This window comes from Macrosteles quadrilineatus, unplaced genomic scaffold, assembly GCF_028750875.1.
Source record: "Macrosteles quadrilineatus isolate MER2022 unplaced genomic scaffold, UCM_ALF_1.0 Scaffold_5__1_contigs__length_97177068, whole genome shotgun sequence".
Lineage (NCBI taxonomy): Eukaryota > Metazoa > Arthropoda > Insecta > Hemiptera > Cicadellidae > Macrosteles > Macrosteles quadrilineatus.
Window position 1 is genome coordinate 47,205,559 of NW_026542598.1, and position 12,940 is coordinate 47,218,498.

Below are 12,940 nucleotides of genomic sequence, written 5' to 3' on the forward strand. Positions count from 1 at the left end.
GAGGTTATGTTATATAAATAAATTTAAGTTTTTGGGTATTTGTTATAAAAGGATCCTTGAAGAATGTTAAGAATTAATCGAATATAGTAAATAGCCTTGTATGGAATAATATGCCTTTTTGGTGATAATAGTATTTTATTATACTGCTGTACAGGTAATTATAGGATTAATTGGTGTTTTTATTCTTGAGATTGATGATTGTTTAGTTTAAGCACTAAGCACTATGCCTGATCAAGAAACGATATTTGCCTTTGAACATGGATTCCTGCAGCCAACTTAGCAAAACTATGGTGTCCCAAAGCTCCCCTGTCCCAAACATCCCCACTCTCCCCTAGTCTGTGCTTGGATGGAAGGAACTAATACTACCTATAGATATGAATTTATGGAGTACCTATGTCAATAACATGGAAACAACTTGACCAATACTGATTTTTTCCACAATTAGAGCCAATATAACCACAGGATTAGTGGAGACAATAGACAATTAATCTTTATTTACACATTCATTAAGAATAGTGGTAGTCAGGGCCGGTTCTAGGAATTTTTCAGAGTTAAGCGAACACCCGAATCAGCGCCACATAGGATTCGTGAGACATTTTTAGCGCGACCTTCGGGAAAAATCATCGGCATTTTTTGAGCGTTACTTTTATTTCTCGCCTGGCACTCTAAGGGTTAATTTTTTCCCAATAATTTTGGGAAGAACTTTTTTATAAGTTTAGGTTAGAAGAATACTTGCAATAAAAGACTGTTTATTATTCACAGAAATTTAACATTTTTACACTTTTACTCATCATAGGCCTATAAACTTTGGCAAAACCAAGGCCACACTAAAAAAAACAGGCCGTAATCCGTAATGCTCGTCAAGCATGACGTCACGATAGAAGACGGCAATGACGTAATGTTTACCGTTTGTGATCAGCTGCTTGTTTTAATCTTTCCTTGCAAAATAAATAAATAAATACCTACGTCATTGCCGTCTTCTATCGTGACTTCTTTGGGCTGACTGGACTCGCCACCAGATGATTTAAACAAAAATCTACTCATTGATTTGGCTTGTTTTTTATCAGCCTCTTCCAAATTCGCCTTACCCTTTTTATAATAAGTGCCAGACGTTTTCTTTTTTTCTACCATTGTTTTCTTAGTATCGGCTCGCTAGATGTTTTACTCATTATTCAGTTTATACTTTCTTCTTATTTAATGCGCTAATTATAAATTAAACTTAAAACACTCGTAATCATTCACTTATCAACTATCATGAATCATCAAAACAACGCCATTACGATACCGATACACGCTAATACGCTAATACACTAAAGAGAGCAATACAACGTAGTGCTCTGCTCTAGGATAAGAATCAGAAGGGAGGGGGAAGTTTCTTGTTGTGACAATTGGCGCTGCACGCTTGCTTATCTCATCTCGAGCATCGCGCCGTACGCTGCCGAGCGTCAGCTCAATACAAAATCGAAACTGCAAATGGCATTGAGTCCTTGAGTTGTAGTGCTGTGTACAATTATACACATTTTTCAAGTGCTGTTGGTACAAACAGAATAAATGCCTTTATTGTGGTATACTTGAACTCTGAGCGAAAATAAACAAAATTACGTTGTTCACGTAAAAAAAAATTGTTCCGTTGGCGCCACGGCGCCAATTTTTGTGGCGCCATATGCGGCCGCATAGTTCGCGTATGGGTTAAACCGGCCCTGGTGGTAGTGTCAACAGAGTCATCTTTAATAGAGATAGTCATCTTTAGTTTTAATACTCTCCTAGGGCTTTGCCCTGATAGCTTATTAGGTCCAATTGTTTTTCGAAGTAACCATCAAAAGTCACTCGAATTGCCACCCAACTCGGTACAGGGTGTCTACCAACCGGGAAATCCGGGAAAACCGGGAATTGTACTTAATTTTTTACTGGCCATGAAATGTACGGGAATTGTCCTTAAATGCCAGACTATGTCCTTAAATTTTTAATGGGCCATAATTTTATCGATTGCTAGTTGGTTAGGAGCACATAAAAGGTTTATCAGATGTTTGTTTACATTTTCATAATTTATTACTAGAGTAATTATGCAATAAAAACCCCATTAGCAGTCTCAAACCCATTAATATTTTATCACGACAATCAAGTACTTCCAAGAACTGTTTACTCAGTAGTAGCTTAGCTCATAAAAGTTGTATCACTTTTATTTCTTTACAACTTCTTTATTTATTACTAGAGTAATCATTATTAGATCCCAAACATATTTTATCATGGAAATAATGGTTTTATGATAGCTGTTAAATTTCACTTCTTACTTGTACTTTCCTTGAACATTCAATTTGCCGCTGGCCAGTGCCTAGTGTCATAAAACTGTTTATGGTTTCATATAAAACATGTAACTAATCTACAGTCTTATTTTGTAAGTTAAACCCCTTTGTTATGGATATTTTATCTTTCAATTGACAAAACCACAAGCATTGTTGTTTGCATTAATTTTTTATCACTACATAGGCCTACTTGGTTTCAAATTATGTCATTGCATTTTCTGTATCTTTGTACATTGTTGGCGTTCAGGATTCAATTTTTTTTATTTCCCATATTTATTTATTGCGTTGTATGCTTTAAGCAATCTAAATCTTATGAACTAGAATGATGATATTGTTGTGACTTTGCTGATATTATAACCTCATTGTTTGTTACTCAGTTTATATAGGCCCTCCTAAATAATTAGGCCTATGCCTGGGTATTTTGATTCTTTGAAAGAGCTGTAAAATATACTAAGAAAATGTAATTGAGCCTAAGATAAACTAATGATTGCTATGTGTCGATATTAACTTTGCTGATGAAAAGACAATAATCTTACTCTTTGCTTACCATACCGATTTTGTACCTAGAACCGAGTTACCTACAATATATTCATTATGCATTACAGATTTTTTTTTCAAAAATAGTCGAGAACCTAACGTTGTGCCAGGGCGAATAATGCCAAATTAATCCGCCTGGATCGGATAAGCTATGTTATGATGTTTCCGTGACCGATGGAGATATTTAGGATTTTGTCGCTATTGCAGGAGACAATGATTGCGTTTTTCTGTTACACTATAAAAGCTGTACCTAAAGTATATGTTTGTTTACTTTCAATAAGTTTCTATTTTGAAATTTAATTTTTGTCTATTATTATTTACTTTTTTCTCTGGAACAACTACAATGAAGAACAAGATTAATACAGTTTGACAAATCAGGAATATTATTCTGTTATCACACCGACAAAAGTCCTTAAATGTACGGGAATTGTCCATGAATATTTTATCCAGAATGTAGTAGACACCCTGTCGGTACGTCAATCAATAGTTTTGTATTAATACATATGAAGTCAAAAAGGGACGAAGTAGTCCAGGATCTGAGGGGGTTTGAGCATGCATGAAAGTAGTACGCAATGTTATTGCTGATTATTGTTATATGGACTGTGGTGATCAAAATAACGTATGTCGCCTATTTCAAAAGTGGTCGATAAGGTGGGGGGGGAGGGGGCAAACATGGCGGTTTGCACTATTCGTTAAAACGCTGATATTTCGAAAACGGTAAAAGATAGAACATCGGTTAAAACGTCGTTGTAATTCTAAAAATGTGGACTACCATAATGGTTATTGAGTCCGAGGTCGTATCTCTATAAATAAACAAGTTATTGTATAAAATATGTAAAAATGGACTTTTCGTGTAGTTTTTTTTACCGAAATTAGAATTAATTTGTAAGTGTCGCAAAGAAGTAATATCAAATATATTTGCTTATAGTTGTAAAATGGACTGTGGTGATAAAAAATACGCATGTCGCCTACTTTTTAGGTGGTCGAGAACTTGCGGGGAGGGGGGCAAAGATGGCGGAACGCTTTATGCATTGAAACGACTGTAGCTCGATAATGGTACGAGATAGGACATCGGTTAAAACGTAGTTTTAATCCTAAAAATATGGCCAATAAAAAAGGTTATTGGGTAAAAAGTTGTATCTTAACTAATAAAAAAGTTATAACAATAATAAGTTAACTAAAATCTACATTATAGGCCTACAGCTATTTTCTTCAAAAATCATATGGATTGTTGATAGAAAATTGTGTAATTACTTAATTTCTCGGCTAAATATTAACTAGATGCATTTTCTTATAAGAAAAAAATTTATTATTACGAATACATATGGTTTAAAATGTAAAACACAGCCTCCAAACGCCTTGGGGTTCGTCCGTAGACTTAAGAAATGAAATTCATGGGTTGCGTCATAATTGCTGCGCAGTGCTGCTGATATCGGCACAACTGTTAATCCCCCCAAAGTTCATTGCCTTTGGGGCAGTTTAAGACTACTGACATTTATTGTGTTTTATTTATATAAATAACATTCTTTTATAACTTTTAATAGTTATTTAAATATTTTAAATTTCAATACATTTTATTTTAAGTTGCTTAAGTTTTTTTTTAATTGTGTGTGGCTAATTTTTATATACGTTTGTTCTTAGAGACTAGTGGATTAGGCAATTTTAAATTAAAATTTCACCAACTTACAAAAGTTAGGTACCTATTTCAATTCAACAAATAATATGAACAACCAGTGTAATTGTTATGCATACAATTAATAGATTTACCGTATTTTTTATTATAAGGTATTTACTTTTGTAGTTATGTTTTTTTATTTCATATAATTGTATTTAATAAGAATCTGTTACATAATCATATTGTAATAACCTATAGGCCCTAACATTAAATTAAAATTGGATTTGTAGTGGTAATCTGTATTATGCATTTGATTGCGGTGAAACCCCAAGTATTATACGTAGTTTGGAGGCCGTGTTTTACATTTTAAACCATATGTATTCGTAATAATTTTTTTTTTTCTTATAAGAAAATGCATCTAGTTTATATTTAGCCGAGTAGTTAAGTAATTACACTATTATTTATCAACAATTCATATGCTTTTTGAAGAAAATAGCTGTATAATGTAGATTTTGTTAAAATTATTATTGTTATAACTTTTTAATTAGGGTAGTTAAGATACAACTTTTTACCCAATGACCTTTTCTATTGGCCATATGTTTTGTTAACCGATGTCCCATCTCGTACCGTTATCGAGCTACAGTCGTTTCAATGCATAGCGCGTTCCGCCATCTTTGCCCCCCTCCCCGCAAGTTCTCGACCACCTGAAAAGTAGGCGACATGCGTATTTTTATCACCACAGTCCATATTACAACTATCAGCAAAGATATTTGATATTACTTTTTTCCGACACTCAGAAATTAATTCTACTTTCGGTAAAAAAAACTACACGAAAAGTCCATTTTTACATATTTTATACAATAACTTGTTTATTTAATAGAGATACGACCTTGGACTCAATAACCATTATTGTAGTCCACATTTTTAGAATTACAACGACGTTTTAACCGATGTTCTATCTTTTACCGTTTTCGAAATATAAGCATTTTAACGCATAGCGCAACCCGCCATGTTTGCCCCCTCTCACCCACCTTATCGACCACTTTTGAAATAGGCGACATACGTAATTTTGATCACCACAGTCCATATTACAATAATCAGCAATAATATTGCGTACTACTTTCATGCATGCTCAAACCCCGTCAGCTCCTGGACTAAAGCCCGCGGGTTACAGCTAGTAAAAGATAAAAATATAAACACCTACGTAAAATATGGTTAGTGGTTAACAACTTTCCATCTTTTATACTGTCTTGTTAGTTAACAGTATATAAGCTTATTTTGTGCCTGTCAGCTGTTGACTGTCGAGTTACAGGGTGTCGAGTTAAATGAAGTTCTACTGTGTTTTCATTTCAAATATTTTTACCAAGCTATCCTGTTTTTTCTAGGCACTTTACAAAAACATTGTAAAAGTGAAACTTCAAAACTACTCTGGACGTCATCTGCCACTATGGAAATATTTTTTATCCGTCAATAATCATCATAAAACTAAATCCACCCGACTTCATGAATGATAACTTGTTAACAAATAATGATGGAAGTGCATTTACAGATAAAGAAAGATACAGTTTTCGGAACTTTTACTTTGAAACGGGTCGTTGGCAGATAAAGAACTCTGTTTATCCTTACCCTAGTGTGAGTGATATCACAGGCATTGTGGAAATCAGCAACATTTCTGATGATATTTGGTTTAGTACCAAGAGCGATATGAAAGACATTAATAAACATAATAAAACAGAGAAACTTTGCTCCTCTCAAGAAAAAAATGGACCATCCTCCCCCAAAAAAGGAGCCAACTCCCCAAAGAAACAAGCCATCCAGGAAGAAGTAATTTTGGTTTATCGCTACATAAAACAAAAACTAAGTTCAAGTTCAAGAATTCTTCTCCTGAATTTAACCCAAGCCAAGATATATTTAATTATAAAAGTGTCAATGTTGAAAATCAGTTTTCTCCAATGGTAAAGAACAGTTCTAACGCTGCAAGTAGTCCAGAAACTATTTCCAAAACTAATAAAACAACCACAAAAAAAAGAAAAAAGAAAAAACACAAAAAAAGACTTGAAAGTTCAAAATACACAAAAGTAAATCAAAGTGAACGGCTGAAATCTCCACAGGAAATCCAAAAGCTGAAAGATATTGTTGCTATGAATTTATCTACGCTAGAAGAATTTGGTACCAGTGATAGTGAAGAAACAGTAACAGTTGCTAACAGTACAAACAATAATTTAACCATTAGCACTTTGAATAGGCCTAGTCAAGAATTGATTTCCAGATCTAGTGTATCCAAACATTCAATAAATTTAGAAAACGATTCTACTAAACAAGTGTTACCCGAGTCAATAAAAGGAATACCTGTTACTTCAGATTCACAAGAAAAAGATCAGGTATGTTGCAAGTTACAGATATCTAGGTTATTCAGCCGAACCTCTATATGACAAATTTCAAGGGGCAGGGGAAAATTCATATTATCTATCTATATATTAATAGGCAAGCATGTTTCTTTAAAACCTTTTTTCTCAGCTCGTGTGCATCGTAGGGAAAATCTACGCATACCGTTAGAAAGCTATTTTCCTGTAGGTGTGCAGAATCCCTTTATAAATTAAAATAGGCTCAAAGATAAGCACAAAAAATGAGTTTAAAAATTTGAAAAAATTAACATGGATCATATGGGTTGCCATGCTGGTGACGAAATAACAACGAAATATAAACAGAAAATCAAAACAAATGGAAGAAACTCCAATCACATGTTTTATTTACAGTGTGGGGTGAAAATAGAGAAATCTGTACATTACATATTTTTGGTCGAGTTTCGACCACTGGACGACCTCTAGTCTTAATTAAAGGGGGTATTCTTAATTAAAAGGCTCATTTTACCGAGGTTATATACTGCCGGTATTCGTCTTATAGAAGTTTCTCCTTCTCCTCTGACTGAGGAGCGAAGAGGGATGGATGGGGGTTTCACGTTGAGACAAGCTTCAGTTTGTTTTGAAAACTAAGTACTATGGAGGTTAAGATCATGAGAAATTCTTCTTATAGAGGTCGCATTCGTCTTGTAGAGGTATTGTGGCAAGAATATTTGTTATAACGTAGGTTAATCAGTCCTAGCCCATGTCACAAACTAATTCGTCTTTTGTAGGTTTTTAACCTACCTAGGCCTAATTATTACTTTGTATAGAGGTGTTTTTAGTATTGACCTTTATGAACTTTTCCAGGGGATTAAAAAAAAATTGTCTTATTGAGAAATTCCTTTTACCGAGGTTTGTACTAACTAGGTTTGACTGTATTATTGACCATTGACATTTAGATACATAGTCTAACTATCTGAAGAAGCAAGCTGATGTTTTGGTAAAGCGCAGGACTTGGTCCTGGGGTCAGGGGTTCAAATCTACCAATCACCAATAGCAATAGATCGTGCGTTGTGATAATGTCTTGTTGATCCTCCAAGCCTAATGAACAGTTCTAGACTAGAGCATATTGTCCCTAGGGTATGAAGGTAGGACCCACTATAAAACACAAATTGTTTCACAAACATTCTTTTTAAGAAAATGTTGTTAGGTGAAATATTCGAAAAGGAGAATAGGCCTACATTCACAGGTAACACTGACTGAGATGTTGTGAAGATTGATTTTGGTACTATGGTAGCCTATGTCATGTATTTACCAGCAATTTAAAGGATGATATAGGCTATCGGTAAAATACCATGACGTTTAGAAATAGGCTATCGGTATTTAAAAATAAGTTGTTTTTCCAATTTGGCTTTGTTAAAAAGCTTTTGGGTTTTTAGAATAAACTGTTATTCAACATCAGCACACTCTGTCGTTGGCTCAATTCACCCATGTTGTTTTCTATTCTGAAACTAGTTACAGCTTTGGGACATCTACTTGCATCAATAGTCAAGAGGTTTTACTTTTCTATTTATTAATACAACAACACCAAGAAACAACATTTCCAACTTATTGTCAGTCTTATAATCTTTGTGTCTACACACTTAGGCTTGATAAAGATGAATGTCAATTGGAAGACGTAATGTATTCTTGATGTTCTGCTAGATTCTGATCTCTTCTCTGTGTTGTTGGCCATAAAATTTAGCTAACAGTCCAGTTTTCTTTTTCAATTTAATTTTGTGTGCTCAATATTCTTGTCCGTTCCCCGTATTCAATGGCTTTTGTCCCAAAACGGTTGAGATATTTTCAGCATCCAAAAGTCAATGTGTAACACAGTAGCTCAGTGGAAGGTATCAGCCTGATAGACAAAACATTGTTTGTTTAGGACTGGTCGCTTAAACTGTCTTAACATTTCAATCTCCACAAGCTTGCTCATGAAACTTGTATGTAGATTTATTTCACTGTCTTCAGAAAACTGGATAGTTAAAGGCAATGAGCATTGATACATATTAAAAAAACAATAATGTAGGCCTAATAATTAAATTTGAGCACATTAAAAAGTCTTGATGTCTTGACTTCAAGCTCTGTCACAGTCAGTATACTTAATACTTAGACCACTTAGATTCAAAGAACTCAGCAGATATATGTGAGTTTAGAGAAGCCAATACTGCTATTATTCACTAAAATTAGTTTTTTTCAAGCAAACTTAATTAATTCTTGTTTCAATTTATTAAACACTAGCTGTAACCCGCGAGCTTTGCCCCGTTTAACTTCTTAATTTTCAAGATAATCTCGTTCGCATGGCTCAATCACGTCCTGGTTGAAGTTAAGTATAACTAGCTGGCCCGACAGACGTCGTCCTGTCCTAATGTGGTTTAATGTCAAATTCTCGTTCATTTTCAAGATGAGCTCGTTCGCATGGCTCAATCATGTCCTGGTTGAAGTTCGTTCGCTACTGTCACTCACCTTTAGGTTGGAGCTCGTTCGCTGCGCTCACTTGCCTTCAGGTTAGCTCGTTCGCTACGCTAACTCGCCTCCAGGTTGAAGTTCGTTCGCTACGCTCACTCACCTTTTGGTTGCAAATTAGCTGTTGTCATAAATTAAAAAAAATAATAGTGCTGCACCCTGTTGGTAATCCTTGTAACTTTAATGCTATTGAACATCATAGAACAGAACCAACTTGTTTAATTGAAACAGCTGTTAAGATTCATTAATTCCATTTCTCATAAGGTTAACATGGGAAACTCCAGAGCCACTGGGGCAGATCCCAGAGGTCGGAGGGTAAAATCCTGTCTTAGTGAGCGTCTACTACCCAAAAGGAAGATGCCTACCAAGTTTCAGGTTCCTAGGTCTTATGGTTTCTGAGATTTCTTGATGAGTTAGTGAATGAATGAATGAATGAATGAGTCAGTGGTATTTGAGCTTTATATATTTAGATGAATAAATGAATGAATGAGTCAGTTGTATTTGAGCTTTATATATATAGATTTAACCTAACTCTAAACATTTGATGCTGAATGTTGTATTAAACTACTGTTTGCTATTAAAAGCCTAACAATAAAAAATATTTTGTCAGTACTTCATTCTATTTAGAACTTTTGAAAATCTTAAAAAATTTAAAGTTTTGTTTTAAATAGATACATGTTTGTTGCATGAATCACAACTTATAAAGGCTAAAACCATTCAGGTTCCAAGTACTTTTGCTCTATGATTTACAAAGTTATCCTAATACAATGAATAAAATTATCTTTGTTTATTTTCAGACCAAAAAGCAACTTTGTGGTGAAATCAAAGATTTGAGCACCTCGCTAGATAAAGACAGTTTTGATCGCAAATTGAGTCAAGCTCAATGCCAAGAAACACCAGTGAGTAGTGGCAGCACGCTCATGGCGGGGAAATCACTTTGGAGCATCGACAAGACACCTGAAAAAGGCACTTCTAGTCCAAAGAAAAAAAATCAAAAACAAGGTAATGTAAAGAAACGGAAAGCCAGTGATATAGAAGAAAACACATCCACAAAAGAGGACAAAGAAACAATTGAAATTAGCTTTTCCCCAATGAAAAGGAAAAGACACAGCGAAAGCGAATCAGAAAATTGTAAAGGTTTAGTTTTAAATCACGTTTTTAAAAATTTCCACAGAAAAACTATATCAACGGACAAAAACAATGAAGCAAAAATATCCAGCCCAAGAAAAAGAAAGAAATCTAATAAAGAGAAAGAGTTGTCGTATAAGAACATCGAAGTAAAGATCAGTTGTGATGCAAATGATTCAGAAGGTAAAAACCAATGTGAAAAATCAAACATTGAAAAAGATAGAAACAAGAATATACCAGAGAAAAGTGTTGATGATAATAGTGATATAGAGTGTTCAAATACAGGCACTCCAGAGCTTAACTGTCATACTTTATTTGTTTGTAGACCTACCAAAAAAAGTACAAATGTTGAACTAGGTTCAGATTCAGAAGACAACACTAAAGATTCTAAAAGGGACAGATATTCATCAGACAGAAGCCATAGTTCTTTTTGTGATGAAATTGATGAAGTTTTCAAAAATTACAAACCTAGTCCAGAGAAAACTGTTACCCCCACAAAAAAGTTAAGTTTGAGTGACAACAAGTCGAAGACAGTGACTGAATCTGAAAAGAATACATTTGATACAAGGAAACCTATGGCAACAGATGCAAATAATTTGGATCATTCCTCTGTTTTAACTTCTGGGTCAAATTGTTCTGATTCACAAGAACAAGCTGGCATCATTTCATCTCAAATAATCCAAAAAATTCCTCATAAAAGAGTTGCTGATAATAGTGATATAGAACATTCATCTTCATTAGGCACTCCAGAGTCTAGTGATCATACTTGTGTTCGTAGCCCTATCAAAAACGGTTCAAATGATAAAACAGTTGAACTAGATACATATACAGAAGACAACACTAAAGATTCTAAAAGGGACAGGTATTCATCAGACAGAAGCCGCAGTTCTATTTGTGAAGAAATTGGTGATGTTTTTGAAAATTACAAACCTAGTCCAAAGAAAACTGTTACCCCCACTAAAAGGTTAAGTTTGAGTGTTAACAAGTTGAAGAAAGTGACTGATTCTGAAAATAATACCTTTGATATAAGGAAACCTATGGCACCAAATACAAATGATTTGAATAATTCCTCTGTATTAACTTCTGGGGCAAATTGTTCTGATTCACAAGAGCAAGCTAGCATTATTCCATCTCAAAATATCCAAAGAATTCCTAAGAAAGGAGTTGCTGATAATAGTGATACAGAACTTTCATCTTCATTATGCTCTCCAGAACCTAGCGATCATACTTGTGTTTGTAGCCCTATCAAAAACGGTTCAAGTGGTAAAACAGTTGAACTAGATACATATACAGAAGACAACATTAAAGATTCTGAAAGGGACAGATATTCATCTGAGTCACCAAACTCGACCAAAGATGTTGAAACACCTACAAAGATTTCATCACCAACAGTTGTTCCATCTACCTCGACCAACAAGGATAACAATGGTTCTACATCTAGAAAACAGGAGAGTTTCAGCACTCTTCAGAAAAGCATTGAAATAATTGATGATAGTCGCTTTGATTCAGATTTGAGCTCAGACTTTTTTCTCACACCTAAAAAAAACCCCAAGAAGAACAAAATTCCACCACATTTAAGAGAAAAAAATAATTCTGAGACCTCATTTACTAGCTCCAAAGACGTTTCTACAAAAGAGAAAAAAAGTGTTTTTGTAAAAGTATTAAAAAGAAAAGGGGGGAAAACAAACCAACAGAAAAAGTTGGTTTCAGAAGAGCTGGGAAATCTAGACAGTTCTTATGTTGAAGATAGCTTTAGTGATTGTACAAACTCTTCAATTTTAGATCAAATCCAGGCTTCGATGATCTCTTCAAGTAATGAACTAGAGGTAATTAATTATAATAATTAATCATAACACAGTAAACTTTTAGTAAGACCAAGACCAAGTGATTCCAACTGTTCAAGTTATTGTAAATTTAAAAAAAATCTTTATTTGCCTACAACTTACCTTTTGTTTGTTCGATTTTAGGCATAGTTAAGAAATAAGAACTATAAGGAAATTTTACTTTTATAAAGTTTTTAAAAATAAAAGCCATAATAATTTAATTTTTATGTTATATAGGCCTACAGTAGAGCTCCTTTCATCCAAACCCAGCTATTTAAAAAAATCTGCCTATTCCGAACTAAAATGTAGAAATCATCTATTTTTCTATGTTAGTACAAAGGGAACTATGTTACCTCAGACGATATTGAAGCTAACGATGTTGTTGCAAATTTCAGAAAAGCTTGAATGCTGCTGCAAACAATGAACAAGAAGCAGCATGATGTGCTGTGTGATAATGATAGTAATAACGCCAAAAATGTTGGAACGATTTTGTAAACGTCAGGTTGTCAGCTATCGATGTTGCTGTAAATGTGAAGGGGATCGCGATAATTTTGCCATCGATACTTTAATATTATTTTATTAAAGATGGGCCAGTTATTTTTGAATCACTGGAGTCTACTGCGTCTTGGTGATGAATGCCTTTTTTACTGTGAGAACAATTTAAAACGTGTTGTTGAGTTTCTGCTT

The 12,940-nt window shown here is 34.2% G+C and overlaps 1 protein-coding gene across 1 annotated transcript in view; it reads left to right on the top strand.

The window, feature by feature from the left end:
• LOC128995576 (uncharacterized) overlaps positions 1–12,940 on the top strand; it is a 30,899-nt gene continuing 17,959 nt past the window's right edge. The window contains exons 1-3 of the mRNA XM_054420594.1: positions 1–154; positions 5,841–6,836; positions 10,100–12,256. Of these exons, the coding sequence (XP_054276569.1) occupies positions 6,408–6,836; positions 10,100–12,256 (2,586 nt within the window). The 5' untranslated portion in view covers positions 1–154; positions 5,841–6,407. The remainder of the gene's footprint in view (positions 155–5,840; positions 6,837–10,099; positions 12,257–12,940) is intronic.